At 48.3% G+C, this 21,787-nt stretch overlaps 7 protein-coding genes across 7 annotated transcripts; 5 read left to right on the top strand and 2 right to left on the bottom strand.

The window, feature by feature from the left end:
- Positions 1–1,347: 1,347 nt before the first annotated feature.
- K444DRAFT_523823 (ankyrin) lies at positions 1,348–1,743 on the top strand (the record flags this gene model as incomplete). Its single annotated transcript, XM_024874319.1, has 1 exon — positions 1,348–1,743. The coding sequence occupies one exon, from the start codon at positions 1,348–1,350 to the stop codon at positions 1,741–1,743; it is 396 nt and encodes a 131-aa protein (XP_024739897.1).
- Positions 1,744–5,288: 3,545 nt separating this feature from the next.
- On the top strand, positions 5,289–6,964 carry K444DRAFT_523763 (MFS general substrate transporter; the record flags this gene model as incomplete). The annotated part of the gene is made up of 3 exons (XM_024874311.1): positions 5,289–5,504; positions 5,560–6,213; positions 6,263–6,964. The coding sequence occupies 3 exons, from the start codon at positions 5,289–5,291 to the stop codon at positions 6,962–6,964; spliced, it is 1,572 nt and encodes a 523-aa protein (XP_024739896.1).
- A 2,660-nt stretch (positions 6,965–9,624) lies between these two features.
- Positions 9,625–11,411, bottom strand: K444DRAFT_523907 (cytochrome P450; the record flags this gene model as incomplete). The annotated part of the gene is made up of 5 exons (XM_024874325.1): positions 9,625–9,765; positions 9,817–9,911; positions 9,967–10,526; positions 10,578–11,090; positions 11,215–11,411. 5 exons carry the CDS (start codon positions 11,409–11,411, stop codon positions 9,625–9,627), a joined length of 1,506 nt encoding a protein of 501 aa, XP_024739895.1.
- A 1,327-nt stretch (positions 11,412–12,738) lies between these two features.
- On the top strand, positions 12,739–13,394 carry K444DRAFT_524453 (alpha/beta-hydrolase; the record flags this gene model as incomplete). Its single annotated transcript, XM_024874354.1, has 4 exons — positions 12,739–12,887; positions 12,934–12,974; positions 13,031–13,094; positions 13,175–13,394. 4 exons carry the CDS (start codon positions 12,739–12,741, stop codon positions 13,392–13,394), a joined length of 474 nt encoding a protein of 157 aa, XP_024739894.1.
- A 1,599-nt stretch (positions 13,395–14,993) lies between these two features.
- Positions 14,994–16,557, top strand: K444DRAFT_558390 (FAD/NAD(P)-binding domain-containing protein). Its single transcript, XM_024876822.1, has 4 exons — positions 14,994–15,245; positions 15,298–15,652; positions 15,706–15,865; positions 15,920–16,557. Exons 1-4 carry the CDS (start codon positions 15,108–15,110, stop codon positions 16,485–16,487), a joined length of 1,221 nt encoding a protein of 406 aa, XP_024739893.1. The 5' UTR covers positions 14,994–15,107; the 3' UTR covers positions 16,488–16,557.
- Positions 16,558–16,820: 263 nt separating this feature from the next.
- K444DRAFT_662003 (homogentisate 1,2-dioxygenase) lies at positions 16,821–18,360 on the bottom strand (the record flags this gene model as incomplete). The annotated part of the gene is made up of 2 exons (XM_024886644.1): positions 16,821–16,898; positions 16,954–18,360. The coding sequence occupies 2 exons, from the start codon at positions 18,358–18,360 to the stop codon at positions 16,821–16,823; spliced, it is 1,485 nt and encodes a 494-aa protein (XP_024739892.1).
- Positions 18,361–18,867: 507 nt separating this feature from the next.
- K444DRAFT_642103 (MFS general substrate transporter) lies at positions 18,868–20,700 on the top strand (the record flags this gene model as incomplete). Its single annotated transcript, XM_024884699.1, has 4 exons — positions 18,868–19,118; positions 19,167–19,707; positions 19,762–20,452; positions 20,537–20,700. The coding sequence occupies 4 exons, from the start codon at positions 18,868–18,870 to the stop codon at positions 20,698–20,700; spliced, it is 1,647 nt and encodes a 548-aa protein (XP_024739891.1).
- Between the last annotated feature and the right edge of the window lie 1,087 nt (positions 20,701–21,787).

Genomic DNA, 21,787 nt, shown 5'->3' with positions numbered 1-21,787 from the left:
CGCGCGCTCGAGGGACTAGAAGGAGCTATTGAGGACTGCTGCAGCTCTGGGTACATTGGCACCCTTCGCCTCATCATTGACGAGTGCTCAAAGTATAATGTATCGATTGCTTCACATCTCGGTGGATCCCTTGTTGAAGCAATCTTGCGTAATCACGATGATATCGCAGACACCCTTCTTTTGGCGGGTGCGGATATCAATGCTGTTCACCATGGCCGCACTGCACTTCTGAGTGCAATTGGAGAGAAGAATCGAAATATGGTCTTGAAGCTCATTGATGCGAATTCAATACTGAGCACAGAAACGGAAGGCGACAAATTTGGAATTAGTTCAAGTTGCGTTGATTATCACGAAGTCGCCGGAGATCCGCTAATCATGGCTATCGAGTGGGGCGACGACTTCGTGGTTGGGAAACTCCTCGACGCTGGAGCTAGCATGGACGCTTTAGGCCATGCCGATAGGATTTGCACATCATGTCGCTGTATAATGCCCCTGACAGCTGCTATTACGAGCGGAAACTTAATTTTGGTCAATACCCTCCTTTCCCGGGGCGCTGCCATCAACCCCCCTGGTTCTGCGTGGCATTCCATGACACCTCTTGCAGCCGCTATTGGGAGTCAAAATCCAGATTTGGTGGAAACTCTTATTAGTAAAGGAGCTAATCCATATGATCGTCACGCCTTGAAAGAAGCCACACGTAACAGCAGGCTACTTTATATCCTTCTCACAGCGTTACACAGCTGGAACGGACCACCTGACGACGAAGAAGTTGGAGATGAAGCACTTGCTAGCGCGATGAAAAGGCAAGATCGGGAAATTGTTCGAGCACTCCTTGATAGTTCTCTGATGAGGATCAACCCGACCAGAAGATTATCATGGGCGCTGGTAAGTGCTCTCCAACATGATTCCACCCCTAACCTCGGGATCATTCGCATGGTTCTAGGCCATGGTGCGGACCCAAATACGGTTTGGGAATATGGCATCAATAACAACAACCTCTTTCTCAGTTCTGCACTACGCATGGCAATCACGCGGAACAATCTTGAGCAACTTAAAATCATTCTGGATGCAGGCGGCAAGCCAGATGGTAACCTAACGTGCGGCATGTACGACTCACCAATGCAATTAGCTGCTTCTTGTAGGAGGGTGGATATAGTACGCATACTCCTCGAGGCAGGATCTGATCCGAATGTTGTTGCGGTACCCAAAGAAACCGAAAGAAAGCCGGACGATCTGCCAGAACGTGACAACGGAACACCACTTCAGATTGCAGTCAGTAATCAAGACATCGAAACGATTAGACTCCTTCAACAATATAACGGCAATCCAAACGGGATATTCGGTAACATGCCTCACACGCCTTTGCAAATGGCCAGCAGAGACGGAAGTAAAGAGATCGTTGAGCTGCTTCTCGAGCACGGAGCCGAGGTCAACGCACCGCCTGCCAAAAATTTCGGCGCAACTGCATTACAGTTCGCCGCCATCAAGGGTCTTCTGGGGATTGCTCATCTCCTGTTGGAGTACGGGGCCGATGTCAACGCACCGCCTGCCGAGGTTGGTGGCAGGACAGCATTGGAGGGAGCAGCAGAGCATGGAAGAATCGACATGGTGCAATTGCTTCTCAACGCTGGAGCAAACATCTTTCAAGAGGGAGAGGAAGCACAGTATGAAAGTGCTATCAGCAGAGCGTCTCAGAACGGGCACCATGCAGTTCGACGGCTTCTCGAGTCATATCATGGATAGGTTTCTTTGAGTTCTGGTTGTGAAGCTCATTTCTTTTTCTCTACTTTTCTTGTCTCTCTTTGGAACAAGTTTATGGCAAACAGGTGATGGCGTTTAACTTCTGAAATATATATAGTACTTTCATTTATTCAACAAACCACTCTGAGATCAATCTCCTAACTTGTTTACTACCTTTCCCTTCTAGGTCCCGTTGTGTTCTTCAAGATAGCTCGCGAATCACATCGCCACGACTTTTATACTATAGAAACTGCGTATAGAAAGCGTACGTGAGCTTCTGCATGCGGTTTTACTGCTCACCAACAAAGGTGCATTGACAGCATATCAAGGCTTTTCCATGTGTAGGCATTGATCAAAGTTTCAAAAGGATTCAGACGCAAAAAATCTTCTGCAGCCGATAAGGCCAACCACAAGATTCTTAACGCGTCACACTTACGAGCCCACCCTCAAAAGTCCGTGTTTTTACGGTATTTCACTAAGAAGCAAACGCCAAACCCAATTTTGTGCCTTTTATCCTATTCTCTGAATCGCTTTAAAAGGGGTTTAAAACTCACTCTAGCTTCTTTAATCCTATATATATAAATTATAATAGGTCACAATTAATAGTTGTTGTATATTTGTCAAGTGAAGTGGGAGACTTTGGTTTTGCGATGCCTGAAAATATCGCTAAAAACACGGACTTTTGAGGCCAGGCTCGTTAATCACGGATCCACTTGCTCCATTGATCTAACATATTGTGACAAGATAGAGCTTACTATATTAAATATAATTATTTGAGGGACAGATGAGAGATACACCACGTTGTCACTGTGCGTGTTCCGGGCGAAGTGCTTTAAAAAATAGCCCAACGGCATCGATAAACAGGCGTGCAAAATTCCTGCCATCGAGGTTTGGGTAGGGTCTTTATTCCTGCTCACACAGAGCATGATGAAGAAGAAAACCACAAGAGCAAGATGCAAGCTATCCCGATCATGGACCAGTCACGGCATTTTGCCCTATCCTTAAGCCTCTTGAATACAGAAATCTCAGGCCGACTTTATGTCGTGCTGTGAGATGCGTGAATGTGATTCTGTCTCTGTTATGGGAGTGAGATTGTTGGCACCGAGCAGGCACGGCGGCAATGTCGACCACCTCAGCCAATATCTGCCGGCATTACTATACACATCAAACGAGCAATTATCCCCCATTATGAAAGAAAATCGAGCAGCACAGAACAGGAAACTTCCAATATTGACCTCTCACAAGCGCAGACGCACCGATATCACGTGGATGGTCGGAATTCGGAGGAGGAGTGTTATAGACTCAAATAAGCGATTTGCTCACCAGATCGGACCACAAACTGGAGACAAGTCTCTGGGTGAGTGCGATTGCAAGCTTCAAAGTCATTCTGCGTAAGTTACTAACTCACTCCCCGTCCTAATGGTAACCACTAACAACTTGCGCACAGGAAGCACACCATCATATAAATGCGGCAGGATCCCACGCCTGAAGAAAATAGGGCGTGGCGCATTGATGGCTGTAACGATCGGATAAAAACCAGACCCCCAGATGTTCACGCCGGGTGCATCATTCGACGGGGTTCTTGTTCTCTCCTCCCTGAAGAAAATAGGGGAGGTTGCAGTTTTGCTGGTTGTGTTGGAGAAGCAAATTTTTTTTTGGCTGTTGGTTTGCCGAGCGAGATTGGTAAAGGACGCCTGTCCCCCTTTCCCCTTTTCACATTAGAGATCTTCGATACTAAAGCGAGACGGCGCGAGGGACTTGCAACAAACACTCAAGGTGACCGAAAATATTCGGGCAATCGCTTCGAAGTTAAACAGCACCGGAAGCTTAATGGTGTGTATCTTTCAGTGATACTAATGCTTGATCCCTCCTTTTCGCATTCTACGTAAGATTGAGAATCAGCGAGCAGACGCGAGGTAAATGGGCGTGCTTCAACGAGTACTCCTTTCGACGAAACCAGAATGAATAAAGTCTAATTGTATAACAGCCACCACGCAGCCTTTCGCGTGGTGGATGACTTCTTGGCCGAAAGGCTGCATTCTTCGTTCAGCCTCATGGCTAGCAGAAGGGGATGAGAAACGGATGATAATTTGATAGAGGATGAAATACAGCGAGGCAATCTTCAGCCTAATGCAAAGTTCATGAAGCCGCAAAGCTGTGAATCATTTTCTTGTGCCGAGAAGGCCACCGAAGGCACTTGGAAAGCTGGAGAGCACATAGCAAACGAATGACGGTCCACAGATGACTTCCACGGCCGGTCGATATTTGAGAACTCGCTCATTCAGTCCGACATCTCATCGCGAACCGCGCTCCTCTTGCAGGAGTCCATTTTTGCATTTCGTCCCTTTGCCCCTTTGCGAAAACGAAATGAGGTTCTCCCGAAGCATCCCCCGGGAGTTGCCGAGACGCAGAGTCGTGTCCTGCAGCCACTGGGCGCGATGCACCACATAATCGACGCGCAGAGCGCCACCAGGACCCCGGATCACGATTCCTTCCGCATTACTTCACAGCGTCACGCGCGCCGGGAAATACCAAGACCACTAACGGCATTTGACGTGAAGATCCGATGGAGTCACAAGAAAATCAGAGCGTGAGGACTTGTTGAAAGTGGAGGATGACCCGCAACGGCGGCTGGGGCTTGAGCTGACTGCAGATGATCCATCTTTGAGCTGGAGAGAAGAGGAGAAGGCTGCTCACACACTTCAGCAGGTAACTTCCGTTCAAAGGAGGCCAGAAAAGGAGGCCAAACGAGATAAATTCAATTGAGAGACTACAGTAGATCCCTTCAAAGCCCGAAGGACGGGGCATTTCGTCAAATAACGACCGCGTCACGGATATCTGCTTCCCTTGCAGACGACTCGGACGATCTCGCGGTGGCAACGGGGGCATCCTCGGCGGCCTCTCCACATCGAGAACACGCTTCAAAGCAGGCCCAGGCTGCATCATTGGTGTATTCGTGAGATTGTGGGGTCGGAGCCAGGATGCAGTGCCGCCGGCCAAGCCACAGCCACCTGAATGGCTGAAAGCTTGTTTGCAGTGCGGGGACCCCTCGCCAAGTCCAAGGATACTCGGCACTGATGACGGAGCTAGAGAAGCTGGAGAAGGCAGAGAAGCACGGATTGGGCTTCTGTAGCCGATTATTGAAAAGAGATCACCGGCCGAGGCGAGGAAGGGGAAGCTTGATAGGTCTTTCGCGTGCGAGGTGTGCCTTTTTGGCGGGTTGGGAGAGCGAGCAGGCCCCCTTGTCTGGACTGCTGCAGCATGGATTAGTGCGTCTCGTAGAGTACAAGTAGTGCTACCAGGGCACGCTGTCGAGAGAAGATAAGTAGAAGCTCTCTCGCACATGGTTTTGCCTTGATCATCGAAGCTACAGATCAACTTGGGTTCGAGGCCAAGAACAACTCAATGTGAGCATTTACCTTACCTCCTCCCCACTTGCAATAGAGAGTCACGCACTGCCAGCTTCTGCACCCACGCCCAGAATTGACCGAATCTGAATACTGACGTGTTATCCAGCCAGTTCCAGCCTCTGAAGGCCCACCTCCAACATGGATCCCTCCAGCAATGAAAAGGTCGCAGATGCGACTCACGTTCCAGAGGCCGTTGAATCGCCAGCGCCGCACGAGATGACCATAGGCGAGTATGCCTCGACACGCCTCACCACTCTGAAGCCTCCAATGCACCACGCCCCTAATCCATTCCGTCTCCTGGGAATGCTCAGCGGAAAGCAATGGCTCTTCTTCCTCGTCGGTTTCCTTGCTTGGGTATGGCTCTGTCTTGGATAAGCTGACTGTACGTACGCTTACTAATATTTTACAGACTTGGGATGCCTTTGACTTCTTCACCGTCAGCTTGACAGTCTCGGACCTCGCCGAGACCTTCGGCAAGACGAATACCCAGATCACCTGGGGAATCACATTGGTTTTGATGTTCCGGTCCGTTGGATCCACCGTCTTCGGTCTTGCAGCCGATAGGTACGGACGAAAATGGCCTTTCGTCGTAAACAACCTCTTGTTCATCGTTCTCGAGTTGGGGACAGGCTTCTGCCAGAACTATAAGCAATTCCTTGCATGCAGAGCTCTGTTCGGTATCGCAATGGGTGGTCTGTACGGCAATGCTGCTGCAACGGCTCTCGAGGATTGCCCTGAGGAGGCACGTGGAATCGTTTCCGGCATGCTGCAGCAAGGCTACGCTTTTGGTTATCTTTTGGCAACTGCTTTTGCGAGAGGCCTTGTCAACACCACTTCCCACGGCTGGCGCCCTCTCTTCTGGTTCGGTGCCTGCCCACCTGTTCTGATCATCATTTTCCGTCTCTGCTTGCCAGAAACTGATGCGTACATTGAACGTGACGCCGTTCGAAATGAGAAGGGCAATATTGGGAAGACGTTCATTGCAGAAGGCAAAGTTGCACTTAAGAGACATTGGCTCCTTCTGATCTACTTGGTGATGCTGATGGCTGGGTTCAACTTCATGGTAAGCCCCTTGACCACCTCCATATTAACACATATTAACAATCCTCCAGTCCCACGGCTCCCAAGATCTCTACCCAACCATGTTAACCAACCAATACAATTTCAGCCCCAACGCCGTGACCGTCACCCAAGTAGTAGCGAACCTCGGCGCCATGACTGGCGGCACCGTAATCGGGTACAGCTCGCAAATCTTCGGCCGCCGCTTCTCCATAATCTTCATCTCGATCATCGGCGGCGCGCTTCTGTATCCATACACTTACACCTCCAGCCACGCCGTCATCGCCGCCGCCTTCTTCGAGCAATTCTGCGTCCAGGGCGCATGGGGCGTGATCCCCATCCACCTGATGGAGCTCTCCCCGGGATCCTTCCGCACCTTCGTCGTCGGGACCTCCTACCAACTCGGCAACCTCGCGTCCTCGGCATCCTCAACCATCGAATCCACGATCGGATCGCGCTTCCCTCTCCCGCCAAAAGGAAAGACCAAGCGATACCAATATGGAAAGGTCATGTGCATCTTCATGGGCTGTGTTTACGTTTATGTCATCATCATGACGTTTGTGGGACCGGAGTATCTGCGGCGCAGCTTTGAGGTCAACCAGGACTCCGATTTGAATGAGGCGGCGGGCCATGATACGATCGAGAAGGCGATGAGGAAGATTCATCAGAGGGAGGCTGGGGGCCATCAGCAGCAGCATAGTGACCCGGAGGATATCCAGACTAGTGAGAAGGGCGTTGTGCAGCAGCAGGCTTGATCTAACATGAGCTCTCAAGCTTGGATTTATGAGGTTATTTGGAGGATGATGTTCAAGGTTTCGATTCCGTATAATTGGCGGTGATGTTAGGTATTTATTGCTATCAGCACAGAATGATCTGTTCCTGCAATGATCAGTCCCGCCGTATTTGCCACGAGGGGTACCCCACCATTCTCTCCGCAGTTGGCTCTCTGTTGCACGTCTCATAAGTTTGTGGCGTTTTCGGCGCATTCGGTTCATTTCGGTACACGAGATGTGTTCGGCACACTCGGTACACGGGACCGTTCCCTCACCGTCCCGATCCCAACATACTCAGCGGGACCATGTCAAAACCAGTATCAAACCGTCTACCTGTTGAAAAATTCCTGCCCTGTTGAAGGAACCTTGTCTAGGCGCATAATAGTAGCAAGTGCCAAGGTCAAAATCGTATCATTGAAGAAACACATATCACAAAAAATGCCGAGACCGAGGGCTCTCTCGCCCTCGAGTGAACATCCATTGAGTTTGACGTTATGTTGAGTCTCGCGCGCTGGATACAGTACCCAGAGACGGCTCTCGATCCTCGATCTTGCATGGTGCAGGGGATTTCGTCTGATCAAAGTGGCTGGCTGCTGTCAATCCGGTTTTTGCTGTCAATCCCACTATCTAATTAAAGAAATATCATCCTGCCTTCCTTACTTGCTTTGATCAACCGAGGACAGGCTGGGTCGAAAATCGGGACTTGTTGAATATCCTTCCACCAAGCTTTGTCCATGCGCTTTTTACGTCCAGATTTCCCTTGGCGCAGTCCTAGCATATAACCCAAGCCGAAATCCGCTTTCATGGATTTCGGGCGTGTGCCCAGACCCATTTCTTGCATTGTTGGTGGGTTTGGAAGCAGAGCAGAACAGAGCAGAGTCCAGTGCGAACGTTTGATCCGACTGGCTTGCGTTTCTAGGAATGCCGGGCGGGGAAATATATACAGTTGTGAAGTGCAAGTTCTCCGAATCGATAGGGAGTGGAAAAGGTCTTGTGTTGATTTATAGCCTCCTTATGAACCTGTGCAGCTGCGTCACTGCACCGCGAACGTCGCCATGAGTAGCAGCAGTCCCCTAGCCAGCCAAAATACACCCACCCCGACCAAGGACGCGAAGATCTCTTCGCCGACTGTGTACCGCCTATTTAACGACAAGCTCAAGTCAGGTCTCGTTCCCAAATCGGCAGACATTGAGGTAAAGCTATTGCGCCACCTTGTGGATGCCTTTGGGATGGCAACAATACAAGAACAAGTCGCGGCGTTCAAGAGAATTACTTTCCCTAGTACGCTGCAGGCCCTTGAGCAGTATATTGGCATGACCGGATGGCTGCGAGCATATCTCCCAAGTTATGCCCACGCAGTGGATCCGATGCAAGAGCGGAAAACCCATCTGCTCGAAGCAGGACCAAAAATCGACGCTGTAGACTACTGTGCAAAGACAATATATGAACCCACGCCCCAGGGGCTCGCGGCGTTTGAAAAATTGCAGAGCATGCTTACAGTTCCGAGATTCCTAGTCCATTTTCCCCCAGATAGGGGTCTCCTGCTTAATTCTGATGTGTCCCAGGAACGAGGATTTTCAGTTATGGCCTTCTACTTGGCGACCCGGATCGGCACTATCAGATCTCGTCACGAAGCTATCAGCATCCCGAATCCAGCCAATCCTCTTTATGAGTAAGGCATTGAGGGAGGCAGAAAAGCGATACCACGCAACGGAGCTAGAGGTTGCCTGCTTGGTTTGGACTTGCCGTAAATTCCGGCCCATGATTCAGTCCAGTACGAGCCCAGTGGTTATCGCTCACCTTTGTGAGCGTGCTATCTGGTACGAGATGTTGCGAGTTTTGTTGCCTGGGGGCACATTACTTTTTGTTGTCACAACTCCTTGTTGCTGCCAATGCGCTCGGATCGGATGGGAGGGAGTGTTCCTAGGGAAGGCTAGGTTCCAGTATAGCTTTTGGAGCAAGGCGAAGAAGAGAGAAGTGCTGTCTTGGAAAGTACGATGAGCAGCTAAGGAGCACATTGGAGTATTGGACAAGCTCTTGATGCCGCTGTGCGATACGCTGGAGCTGGAGCGGGCAGCGTTCCTCTAGTCCAGCCGTTTGCATCAAGGTGCTTGGCGTCGATCACTCGTGGCGATATCGAGGGTCTATCTGGACGCGGTCCAACGTCTCCACCAGCATTCCTGCACAGCGCTCAACACCCACAGCCTTTCAGTCCGATATAATTTGGAAGAAGTTAATAATTTGTGTTGGATTGGAGATTTATTGACAATAGCAGCTGGCCCTTCAAGTCCTTGACTTGAGGACATATATATACACAGTAGCATGGAGCTAATAAGCTTTAGCTTGAGTGACATGTGGGAATTGAGAAATTGGTATAGCGACGTGTAATAACGTTACTTCAATAATTTGGGGGTTGTTTTATATGTGTTGAAGCAAGTCAAGGAGAGTGGGCTGAAGAGGGAACCGAGGAGCAAATATGCGATTCACTCTCTTTCTTAAGGAAAGATCGGGATCCGGGGCCGCTCCTAACAAGGAAGTTTCGGTGCAGCTGTGCTTCACTCATTCTACATACATCCAAGTATTGCATGATCATCCTGCGACATGTAAGTTTACACTGTGACCCAATGTCTGCATCACTCATCTCAGTAGTCTGCCGCGAGAGCAATTGCACCTTCCGACTTGATAAGAGCGATGTGTGCCTCACTACGGGGCGTGATCTTGACCTTAAATGGGGGCTTCGTAGGGTCTTCCCACACAGTGTTTAGTTGATCGATCGGGTAATCCTACTCACGTCAGTTCCCGCGGACACATTCAAGACTTCAAGCCCTGCTTACCGGATCCTCTTCAAAATTGAAGCAGTAAAGCAGGCATGCTGCTGCAATCCAAATATTGTTTGCACCTACATTCAACCCCACGCAGATGCGACGACCTGTATTCATTAGTGTCCAAGCCTAAGAATGGATTATAGGACCAAGCATGCATACCAGCACCAAAACTCCAATGTCCCTGAGCCCATTTATCCAAATTCCCATTCATGAATCGATCAGGATTGAATACCAGCGGGTTTGCATATTCGTTCTCATCCAGCGCAATGGAGTACGCATTCCAGCTGAACTCCGTGCCAGCAGGAAACCTATACCCCTCGTATTCATCATCCTTCGTAAGAGTATGCGGTACACCAGATTGCAGAAACGGTCTCCAGCGAAGCGTTTCCTTCATCACCGCCGTGATGTAAGGCAGCTTTGGCCTATCGGCAAGACTAGGCAAGCGTTCTGCATTGGCACCGCATACTTCGTCTAAAAATCCTCGAGCCTTTTTGGTCCATTCGGGATAACACGCAGCTCCGGCAATCGTTTGCAGGATAGCAATGCGAGAGGTGTCGCTTCCGGCTTCGACGAGGCTTGTCCAGGTGTAGATCTTCTCGATGTTGTCAATTTCGAATTCTTTCTTCGCTGCTCCGTTCAGGACATCGATTGCAAAACACGGTTTCGCGATCCCCTTATCCATCTTGTCGATGAGCAAATCCCACTCCTTTTGGAACATGCTGAAGATTGGGTCAGTGCAGGATCTCGGGGGGAAATGGATTTGTACTTACGCTACATGAGTCTTGCAAAACTTCTCTCCAAAAGGCCTCCACCACTGCAGCGGACGAGGTAGCTTGTCCAGCCACGTAAACACATCTGCCGGGCTCTTTAGAGGATTAAACTGGAAGTCTCCAAGCACACCAGTATACCCCAATATAAACTGCAAAAGCTCATCATCCTTCCTTGCCCTGCGTCCAAAAATAACACTCAAAATAACCGAATTCGAGAACCTCTGGCTCGCCTTCTGATAATTCTCTGGATCCACAAACACATCATATACCAATTGTTTAGCCTCCAGATTCTGAAATGGCACGAATTTTGCTTCCGCTTGGCGCCCATTTAGGATCGAGTGCATGATCTTTCGCTGATTTCGCCATTTGTCTGTGTACCCCATAAAGACCATTCGAGCACCGGCTGACATGATGTCGCTGAGCATGGGCCGAAAGGGGCGTGAGGAGTAGATTGCTGCTCGTTTTTCGAGGAGGTCGGTTACGACTCGTGATGAATTGAGGTAGACTAGTCTTCTGCCTCCAATGTTGAGGGTGAACCTACATCATCGCATCAGCTTAGACCTCACTCTCAGATTTAGGAATCAATGAAGGGGGGTGAAGGCAAATGTTGTGAAAAGGGTGAGTGGTTGAGGCTTACATTTCTCCATACTTCTTCGCCATCTCTTTGCCCCACATCCCCGCTGGGTATGGCACATCCAGTGTATTCCCAATGATGGGCCATCCTGGGACAACATTGGGCAGCTTGTATTTTCTATTGAAGCGCCATGTCGAAACTACGTGGTTCAAAATGAGAGAAAAGAGTATTGCCAGCACTGAATATCCGACGGAGAGCATCGCCATGTCAGGAAAGATTGCTAATTGGCTAGCACAGTGGGAAGGATTCAGCAAGAAAAGAGGAAGAACTTAGCACCGAAGAAAGAGCGATTTCAATAAAGTTACTAGAGTTTGATGAACAACCTTTGCCTTGGGGAAGGTATGGTGGGGCGGCGTGAAGGCGGGGTTTGGCGGGGTTTCCTTGCGGGGTTATGCCGGGAAAAAGTAAAACGACACCCCCAGGCGTTGATTGGGGGTGTCGATTGGGGGCCGGACTCGCCTACTAACTCAAGGGGGAAGCGATCGGAGAGGAACACCAAGAATCTAGCTTTCTCTTTAGATTTAATTTATAAGTATTCAATAGAATTTGATACTTTTTATTATTTTATTATAGGGCTAATTAAAGGCTATTTAAATAAATAATATTTTATAAAATAATATTTAGTAATATTTCTTAAATTAAAGAAGTTAAAAAGTTAATATTTTATAGCTTAAAGGTAAGCTTAAGAAAGCCTAGAAATTTAGCGAATAAGTCCCTAAAACTAGACATGAGAGCCCTATAAGCCCCGAATTTATAGGGCCTTATAAGGCTTAAAAAATAGAACATAATTAATTAGTACATAAACTCCTTTAAATTAAAATTCTATTTTATTACAAGTTAAGAAGCACGTGATTATATTATAAGTCTTATAGTATCCTAGCTTATGTACTTATATTAAAAATCTAACTTAAGGTTTCTAAAGGGCCTAAGTAGCCAACTATGAGTCGTTAATACTCTGACCTCCAATCGACACCCCTAATCGACACCCCTAATCGACACCTGGAGGGTGTCGTTTTACTTTTTCCCGTTGTGCCGCTGGAGACGGGAAGAGATAACTAGCGACTTTTACCGTGTACGACTGACGGTGATATGAACAACAACTGTACCTGTATTGAACTTGCCGTTGTTAATTAAGTTACTTCATCCAAATCATTTCAAATCTCAAGCCATAACTTTAGCGTAGAATAACCGTGCATTTGGAAGTCTCTCAAACCTCTCAGTTTCCTTTCTCACCACCATCTCCAGCGCAACAAAATGGCTCGCCAGATACCAGGATTAGGAGAAATAAAAACTTTCTATCCATCTGGATCTCCAAACGTCGAGCAATACCGAGGAATTCCGTACGGTTCAATCCCAGCAAGATTTCGGCAGTCCAAGCTCGTAACAGAATGGCCAGAGAACAAATGGGATGGCACAAAATATGGGTAAGAGCAGAACTCCCAAGGAAATATCCCCCAAAAATATATACATTCTTTTGTATCCCATTAAATCTAACTTTGTGGTAGACCTCTGTGTCCATTTCCCAAAATGGTCATTGGATTTGCCATCACGCAGAAGAAACTGCCTGCCCAGCATGGCTACGAGTTTGATGAGTTCCAATGTCTGAATCTCAATATTACTTGTCCGAAAGGGAGTAAACCAGAAGATAGATTGCCGGTCATGGTATGGATGCATGGGTATGAGATGAACACTCTTCAAGTGGACAACTTTAACGTTTTTCAGAGGTGGAAATTGTGTGGGAACAGGAGCAGATCCGGGCTATGGTAAGTTAAAGTCTCGTTCCATTCTCTGCTAACATGCTGATATCTGATATCTATAGATGGTGCGCCGCTGGTTAACTTCTCAGTCAACCAGAAAATGCCAGTTGTGGTGGTTACGATAAAGTAGGAAAATATCCCCGGAAACCATTTGCCACAGTGAAACTTTCAAAAGAATTTTCATGCTGACATGGGATTTTCCCAAGTTATCGATTAGGTGCTTTTGGATTTCTTGCCTCCACCGCCATCAGAGAAGACAATGAAGCTGCTGGAGACAGTGGAGTTGGAAATTATGGTATCAGGGATCAACTTCTAGCATATGAGTGGGTCAAGAAGAACATCAAGGCTTTCGGGGGCGATCCAAATCGTGTTACTGGGTGGGGAGAAAGCGCAGGCTCAAGTAAGTGTTTCTTTGACCTTCTTTGAGGGTAAAAACATCTGACCCAATTGATGTTGCAGTCGATACACACATCACGTTGTGTTCCGAGCTCTTCAAATCCACCCTTCCTTTCCAACAAGCAATCCTCCAATCTGGTGTAGGATCTCTCACTATCCGAAGCGCACAACAACAGGAAACCGTCTGTGAAAAACTCATGTCCAGGCTCAAAATCCCCGCAGAGGCATCTCCCAAAGACAAACTGCGAACGCTCCGAGAGGTTTCTGCGGATGATCTTGTCTTGTCGTACATTGCTCTTGGAAGTCCCGTCCCAGCATGGCAAGCTACAGTGGACGGATACTTCTTGAAGCAAAACGTTGCAGCGTCTACCTTATCTTCACAGAAGTATCACTCGAGCCTCAAACGCATTTTGATGGGTGACTGCGCTGCCGAAGGTCTCATTTTCGCAATGCCTCTGCAGAAACAGCAGTGGACTTTTGACAGAGTCAAAGTGCTAGCAATTGGGGTTTTGGGTGAAGAGCGAGCCAGTGAGGTTCTGCAGACATACGGAATCTCATCCGACCTCCCCGAAGATGCGCTTTTCCCCGCGCTCGTCAAGCTCTTGTCGGATGCTGAATGGTCACAGCCTATGCGTGAAGTAGCAAAATCATTCTCCAACGGTGATATATTTTATTACCACATGGCTGAAGGGAATCCTTTCGATGGTCCAAACAAAGGTAGTTTTCACTTCTTCTCCCCACATTTAACTTCATTTCTAGTGATACTAATTGTTGATCGGACAGGAATGGCACATCACACTGTTGACCTCCTTTACATCTTTCTCACCTATCAAGAACATCTGCCTACACACCTGGCGAAACTGGCCGAGACAATTGCTACTCAGTGGCTGCGGTTCGTGAACGGCGGCGAGCCGTGGAAACCTTATGATCAAAAAGCTGATGGTTCGTCTACATTGATGTACTTTGGTCCCAATGGAGAGCACAAGGAAGTGGCGGAGAATGCGAAGCCTGCATACGAGAATATCAGGCTTTGCGAGAGATTACAAGATAGTGTCGGTGACCTTGCGGGTAGATTGCACAGGTAGTGTATCTGTTGATGGGTAGGCATTTTTGGGGCACTTAGTGGATAGTTGAGAGGCAGTTAATTTAAATCGAACTTGCTTATATGATTTATTTGATATCGTCTTTTCTAATTCATCAACTGCACTGCTCTCCTACTGAAAGATAGGGCCGCCAGTTTGGGTCCTTTCTCAGAGGCTTTAGCGAGCCCCTTACGAGTTAAAACAGGGGTCTCCTGAAATTACAGGTTGGGCTTGCTAATGCCAAACCCTGAAAGTGCCACGGTTACAGTGAGTGCCTCCCTGCCGTGTTTACTTCCCGAATTTGCATGTCGGGTCTTCCCTAAATCCGATAGATGCGCACAGATTGGTCAGAGGATTCTGATATCTCGTATACTGACTCAGTAGAGTCGTGGATGGGACCAGGGTAGTAAATGCAGCTATTGCTGGCGTGCAGATGGGGAAAAGGCCGTGGCCCGGTGCAAAATCGCCGTCCCCACGGAACCCCGTGGGGTCTGAGTCAAGTGATGAGACTTGGCATCCTACTCAAGCCCCTTCACGTGAAAGCGCGCTCAATCGAAAGGTCCTGAAAAAAGTGCCTTGCTCTGCATCCTGACTGAGCTCAAAGTTTTATTACTCGTCAGATTGCGAAACCAGATATTCACAAATTGAATACAAACAGAACATGGGATCAAAGATACCTCTTGTGGATCTCGACGTCCTGGTCGTAGGATGCGGAATCGCGGGGTTGACGACCGCAGTCGCGTGCCGAGAAAAAGGCTTCAATGTGCGAGTGCTGGAGTCTTCCGCCGAATTCTCACATGTAAGTTGTGATCAATCAACGGATCTGCTGCCGTGACTAATGTGAAAATCAGGTCGGCGCAGGGCTCATGATATCCTCGAATGCCTCACGTGTTCTGTGTGACATGGGGCTGCGTGAATCCTTGGATCACGTCGGCATCCACATGAGAAGAGTTGTTTTCATGAAACATGACGATGGAACGGTTCTGAGCGACACACGTTACAGTGACGATGTGGAGGAGAAGTTAGGGGCACCTCTGTGGCAGATCCACCGAGCGGATTTGCATGATGTGTTGCTGGCGAAGGCGAGAGAGATTGGTGTTGAGATCGAGATGGGAGTCAAGGTCGAGCGATTTGATTGGGATGCTCCGAGTGCGCTGATGGAAGGTGGCACGGTTGCGAAGGCGGATGTAATTCTTGTTGCTGATGGTAAGTATATCTGCCCACCCTCAGCCAAGAAAGACGACTTATACCATGTGAAGGATATCGCTCAAGTGCTAGAGGAGAGCTGCTTGGTAAGTACGAGGAGCCACGGTTCAGTGGCAACTCTGCGTACCGGGCACTTATCCACCGTTCTGAATTCGAGAATGATCCCGTGTTAGAGCCTTTGATGAATGTCAATAATCAAACAACTTATTGCTGGTTAGTTGCACCTCATCGACGCAATTCTAAAGCAGAATCTAATCTGACGCGCAGGATTGGTAAAGGCTGTCACATTCTTGGGTACCCAATTCGACAAGGAGAGTTCTTCAACCTAGTCTCCACGCAGCCAGCAAAGCACACTAAAGGTCCCAAGTTTGTGGTTCCAATCGACCCTTCTGAGTTTGTTGACCAATACAAAGATTGGGATCCTAAGCTCGTCGCAATATTAAAGAAGCTGCCGAAAGAGAATGTGCTCGAGTGGAAGCTCTGTGATCTCGAACCAATGAACTCGTGGATTTTCCCAGGTGGCAAGATCGTGCTTTTAGGTGACGCTTCTCACGCAATGTTGCCGTCTGCGGCACAAGGCGCTGGCATGGGCATTGAGGATGGAGCTGCGATTGCGGAATTGTTAGACCGCGTTACGCATCGGGAACAGATCCCGGTGATCTTGAAGACTTTTGAGAATCTGAGGCTTCCAAGATGTACGTATATTGTTGATAGTGGGAGACAGAATGCGAAGAAATGGCATGAGAAGGATGCGAAGGGAGGCACTATTACAGATGAAATGTGGGAGTACGATGTGAAAGGGGCAGCACGTGAGATATTATTAGCAGGAGCGTAGCACTCATGTATGTATCTCCAGAACACATACTACTACAATGAGTCAATACTTATTCATATCCCTTCTTGCGCCTTAAAGATTCAACAAGCTCATCTCCAGAATTGGTCGGCATTTTCCATGTACCCCGCTATTTTGGCCCCCAAATAACACCGCAATACTTCAATCAGCGACATACTTCACTTCAACACTTCAAGATGTCTCAACAGCGGCTTTACTTCAAGTCAACGAGATGCAAGGAAATCAACATAAGACCCTCTGGACCGCTTTAGAATTCAATTTATTTGCAGTAGCCAATAACGATAGTGAGTAATTTAAACATTAAAATGAATAACTTCACATGACAAGAGAGGTTGATGCCCGATTCATGGCCTTCAAAAACTTGATCGCCTCTTCGTTTTCTCCAAATCGATCCTAAAAGGCGATAATATTAGCAAATCTCACGAGATACAACGGAGACTTAACATACTGGAACTGTATCCCACGTTGAAGCAGGAATATCCTCCGCCACCAAAACGCCAGAATCTTTGAGTGCCCAGTTCGTGAACAACAAGCTACGGCAGCTCTCAAGCATAAATGTAAGCTGATTCTCACCCACACGCATGGGCTTTAGATCCACGTGCATTGCGCCAATAGTGCGTTGATCTGCGTTGCCATGGGGTGTGAAACCTGCTTCGTAGCTTGCACCACCAGGAGCAAAGACTTCAGAGCGGCCACCAGCTACCTCTAGCCCATAAATACGCGCGAGAAATTCAGAGGCACAGTTTCGGTGGAAGTAGGGGGGCCGGAACGTATTCTGTGCTACATCCCAACGGGGGCCGAAGACGAGGAAGTCGCACAGAGGTGCATGCAGATCTCGAGACTTGGCTGTCAAGACGGTGTTGATGCTTGGATCCGTGTGGTCTACCGAGACTGTGTTGTGATAAACAAATTTGGTTAAGTCGTATTTGTAGGGGATGTAGTTTCCATGCCAAGCTACAACATCGAAGGGAGTCTGGTCTTGAGAAATCGCGTAGTATCTGCCTTCTTGTTTTGAAACAATTTTCCATGGGCCGCTTGAACTGGTATCGATGTCTGCGGTTGGAAATAGAAAGTCTCTTGGGTTTGCGAGGCCAAAGCCTCCTAAAGGTCCGAGCTCAGGAAGTTCCCATTTTGTGCCCCAGGTTTCAATGATGTACCCCCTGGCACCAGAGGGAGAATGCTTCTCAACGATGTCGACCTTGAATCGCAAGCCTTGTTGGATAACGCAGATCTCGGACGGCTGAAGATATATATGGCCCAACTCAGTGAAAATGTCCAAGTGCCCTTCTTGGGCGACAATTAAAAAATCCCCGTCGGTATTCACGAAGGCTGTATTTTTCATACTGCTGTTGATTGCGAATATATGATATGCAATCCCTTCCCGAACATTTGGCTGTCCACTTCCACCTAGGGTGTGTATTCCCTTGGTGAAGTCGATAACGGCAGCTTCTTTTGCTGGTATTTTGAACGGCGACCATGATAGTTGTGAGGGAATGGAGTGCAAATCTTTTGACGGATTCAGGAACGAAGACTCAATTGTGGGGTTGTCGGGAATCTTCTCGTATGTGCTGTGAACGCATGCGGGGCGGCGACGATATAGAAAATTTCTCATTGAGTGAGAACGAGAGGCTGCAAAAGAGGTGCCTGTGACTTGTTCTGCATATAGACCGAAAGGACATATTTGCGGAGAGTTCTGTCCGATTGGAAGAGCTCCTGGAATGAATTCGGATTGGTGTTCATTGCCAAAACCTTGCAGGTAGTTGTAGGGATCCTGGGGTCGGGTAATCGCTTTTGATTTTGCGTCAGTCCAATGGAAAGTTCGAGTGTCGAACGACAAAGAAGGTGCTTCACCCATACTGAAGGAGATGTGTTGATGGCACCGCGGCTGGATCGTAAAGTGTCGTATGTAAACCGGGATCTTCTTTGAATTTCAAGACGTCAGACAATGCAGAAGGCAAATAAGTATACACATTACAGGTAAAGCAGTGACCAGCTTGAATGCGTGGCTTGGATGAGATTTGAAGCCTCAACCGAAGCTGCAAGAGGGGTTCGCTTAGTCTCGCTTGGCGTCGCTGAACCCCTTAATCCCGAATGACCGTGACCGTGATCCTAAATGCCGGCTTCTAGTTTGTGCGACAGAGGACTTAAGCTTCCCACGGCGATCTTGCAGTCCAGCCTAAATGCCCGCGAAATCCGGGGTCCCCACTCATGTCCTTGGTCGTCAAGACTCCATCGCGAACGGGATTGGTCCATAGCTCTATCAACATGCAGGGTACAAAGAGTGCTGCTTGATCAGAATTTCCTTGGATATTCCTATCCTTTTCGTCGACAGTTCTCTCATCTTCCTTCCCTAAATCCAATCATGCCTCTCGGAGTCCTCGAGTCCAGTAGCACCCACGGACATCATGTCCCCGGCACAGTTCTTCTCGATACACAAGCAAACACTGCTGAGCTTGAGTTATCAGGTCTCAAAAAAGGGACTGGCAAGAATAAGGAAGTAATCTTGGTGCCCCAGCCTTCCAACAGTCTAAATGACCCCCTCAACTGGCCCCTCTGGCAGCGAGATCTTATTCTCCTCGTTTACTGTTATGCAACAGTCTGTGTAATCGGCGGGTAAGTTCTACTACACCTGATCTGGCATCCAATCTAACATTGCGCTAGAGTGGGACCTCTCCTCTCATCGATGGCTCTTCCTATCATCGGCGAATTTCACGTTACTTTCACCGAGTTCTCTCTTCTCACTGGCTACCAGCTGTGTGCTGTTGGAGCTGTTGGCGTTCCCATCGCTGCCCTTGCCCGCAAATACGGAAAGCGTCCAACATCACTCTTCTCTATGTCCGCGGTTTTGGCTGGGTCTATTTGGGCTGGAAGAGCTCAGTCCTATGGCTCCCTGGTTGGCGCCCGAGTTTTCCAAGGTCTGGGTGTTGCTATGTTCGAAAGCATCACATTTGCCTTGATCGGTGATATGTATCATGTACACGAAAGAGGAACCCGGATGGCCGTTTATGTCATGTCACAATCCGGACTCGGGAACCTTCCAGGAACCATCGCTGGAAAGATCACCATGGACCTCGGTTGGCGGTGGGTTTTCTATATCTTAGACGTTTTTGTCGGCCTCGCCTGGCTGTTTTTGGTATTCTTTGGTTGGGAAACTGCATTCAATCGCAACGCAATATACAACCTCGATACAAACTCACAGGATGTAAGTAAAACCTATCGAGACAAGTTCGACTGCCCGCTGACTCGATTTGTGTAGGCCGTGGAAGACTTGGTGCCCGAGAAAGACAAGCCAAAAGCGGAAGCCGTCCAAGACGAGACGCTCAAGACCACAATGACTGCGACTACCGCAACATCATATACCCGCGAATCCTTCTTCAGCCGAATGAAACCTTTTCATGGGTCGTTTTCAGATGATTCTCTCGTTAAGATGCTCATCAGACCATTCTTCTGTTTGCTTAACCCAGCTATCACCTGGGCTATCCTCATAGTTGCATTTGCCTCTGTTTGGGTCATTGGCATATCTATTGTCATTGCGCAAATCTTCTCGGCGCCGCCATTCTTGCTAAATACAGCGCAATTGGGCTACATAGGAGCAGGCCCAACGGTCGGGGGGTTTCTCGGTTGTATCCTGTGTGGGGCACTTTCCGATCCCATTGCTCGATTCTTCACTCGGCGAAATAATGGTATATACGAGCCTGAATTCCGACTTCCTCTCATGGCTCTCTTACCTGTTGTCTCTACTATTGGATACTTCTGCTTTGGAAATCTGATAACCCAAGGTAAAAGTCCTGTTGCAGCTTCAGCAATGTGGGGTCTAGTATTTGTCGCCGTCCAGGTCGCGGCTGTGTCGACTGGCGCTTACATTGTCGACGCATTCCGGGACATCAGCGTGGAAGCATTCATCATTCAGATGACGGTTAAGAACTTCTTGTGGTTCGGATTCTCTTGTGAGTCTATATTGTCTTCTTCCATGTTGGACGGAGTGGTTGGCCCCTGAAAACCAACACTCACTAACCGAACTCACATTGTAGTCTTCTTGAACAATTGGCTTGCAAAAGTAGGCCCTGCCTCGATGTTTGATACTGTTGGTGGTATTCAGCTGGGGCTGTCATTGACGACAATTCCACTTTATATCTATGGGAAGAGGTTCAGGGCCTGGTGGCACCGCAACAATATAATTGGGACTGCCAATTAGGTTGAACAAATTTCAAAATGCCAATGTCAAATGTGTTGTACGGAGGACATGGCTGTATTTCAAGGAGGAAAGCCCGAGGTGAAGTAGTTTAGGAGAGAAATAAGTTGCTCACAAATGTAATCATTTCTTCGATCGATAACCCGGTTCCACAATAAGTGTGCATACAGAGGGAAAAAGTAAAACGACCCCCCCCAACCCCCCCGGGTGTCGATTTGGGGTGTTGATGGCAGAATCTTTTTCTGGCTTAGCGCTTGGCATTTCCCGAATTTATTAAGGTTACTAAAGTCCGACTATTACTCCGTAAGGAACCGATTTAGCCTTAGAATCGCACACCCCCCTCTCCGCACCCCGGTGTCGATTAGGGGTGTCGATGGCAGAATCTTTTTCTGGCTTAGCGCTTTGGCATTTCCCGAGTTTATTAAGGTTACTAACGATACCCAACCCCATGGGTCTGTGCGCACAGGGCATTTTCCGGGCATTTTCAGGCTACGCGAAGACTACTTCAGGGTCTCGAACAGCAAAAGTCTTCACAATCACTTAACTGTTACAAGACAGCAACAAATAATTACGGCCCACGATCCGAGTTCTATTAATTAATTCTCAAAATTTAAAAGTTCTAAAATATTCGTTATCACTAAAATGCCCTGTACGCACAGACCTATGAGGTTGGGCTCGTTACACCGCCTTTGCAGGGGGGTTGCGCTGAAGCGCCCGTAGCATACGCTGTAACCGAATTTTGCTTGGCAGAATCCAAGGGGGTATGACAAACATTAGGGCCTGCACCTCCGTAAAGACTTTATATGTAACCCAGAACAAGTGAGACCCTAGAAGTTTTAGTCTGAGTACTGGTAGTCAAGTTGCAGCAGAGGAGTTTAGGCACGGCCACGAGAAGGGATTACCCACCAACCGCCCAAACCCCCCTGAGAATACTCGGAACATTGCGAATATCGTATTAATTTTTCCAATTTGTGGCGTTAAGGTCTCCAAAATCCAAGTTGAGCGGGGAGGGGGTGTGGGCAGTTGGTGGGTGATCCCTTCTAGTGTGAAAACTCAAAAGTGGCTTTTTTTAGTGATCCTGGATCTGGCC

This window comes from Hyaloscypha bicolor (assembly GCF_002865645.1).
Source record: "Hyaloscypha bicolor E unplaced genomic scaffold K444scaffold_53, whole genome shotgun sequence".
Lineage (NCBI taxonomy): Eukaryota > Fungi > Ascomycota > Leotiomycetes > Helotiales > Hyaloscyphaceae > Hyaloscypha > Hyaloscypha bicolor.
The sequence above is the reverse complement of the archived record's forward strand: the minus strand, read 5'-3'. Positions and strand labels throughout refer to the sequence as shown.

What these genes read in the sequence shown, in the direction of transcription:
- K444DRAFT_558390 (XM_024876822.1), top strand. Translation starts at nt 15,108, where the DNA reads ATGGGATCAAAGATACCTCTTGTGGATCTCGACGTCCTGGTCGTAGGA. An exon ending in CTTCCGCCGAATTCTCACAT is followed by an intron (nt 15,246 to 15,297) that starts GTAAGTTGTGAT and finishes TGTGAAAATCAG; the next exon opens with GTCGGCGCAGGGCTCATGAT. An exon ending in AATCAAACAACTTATTGCTG is followed by an intron (nt 15,866 to 15,919) that starts GTTAGTTGCACC and finishes TCTGACGCGCAG; the next exon opens with GATTGGTAAAGGCTGTCACA.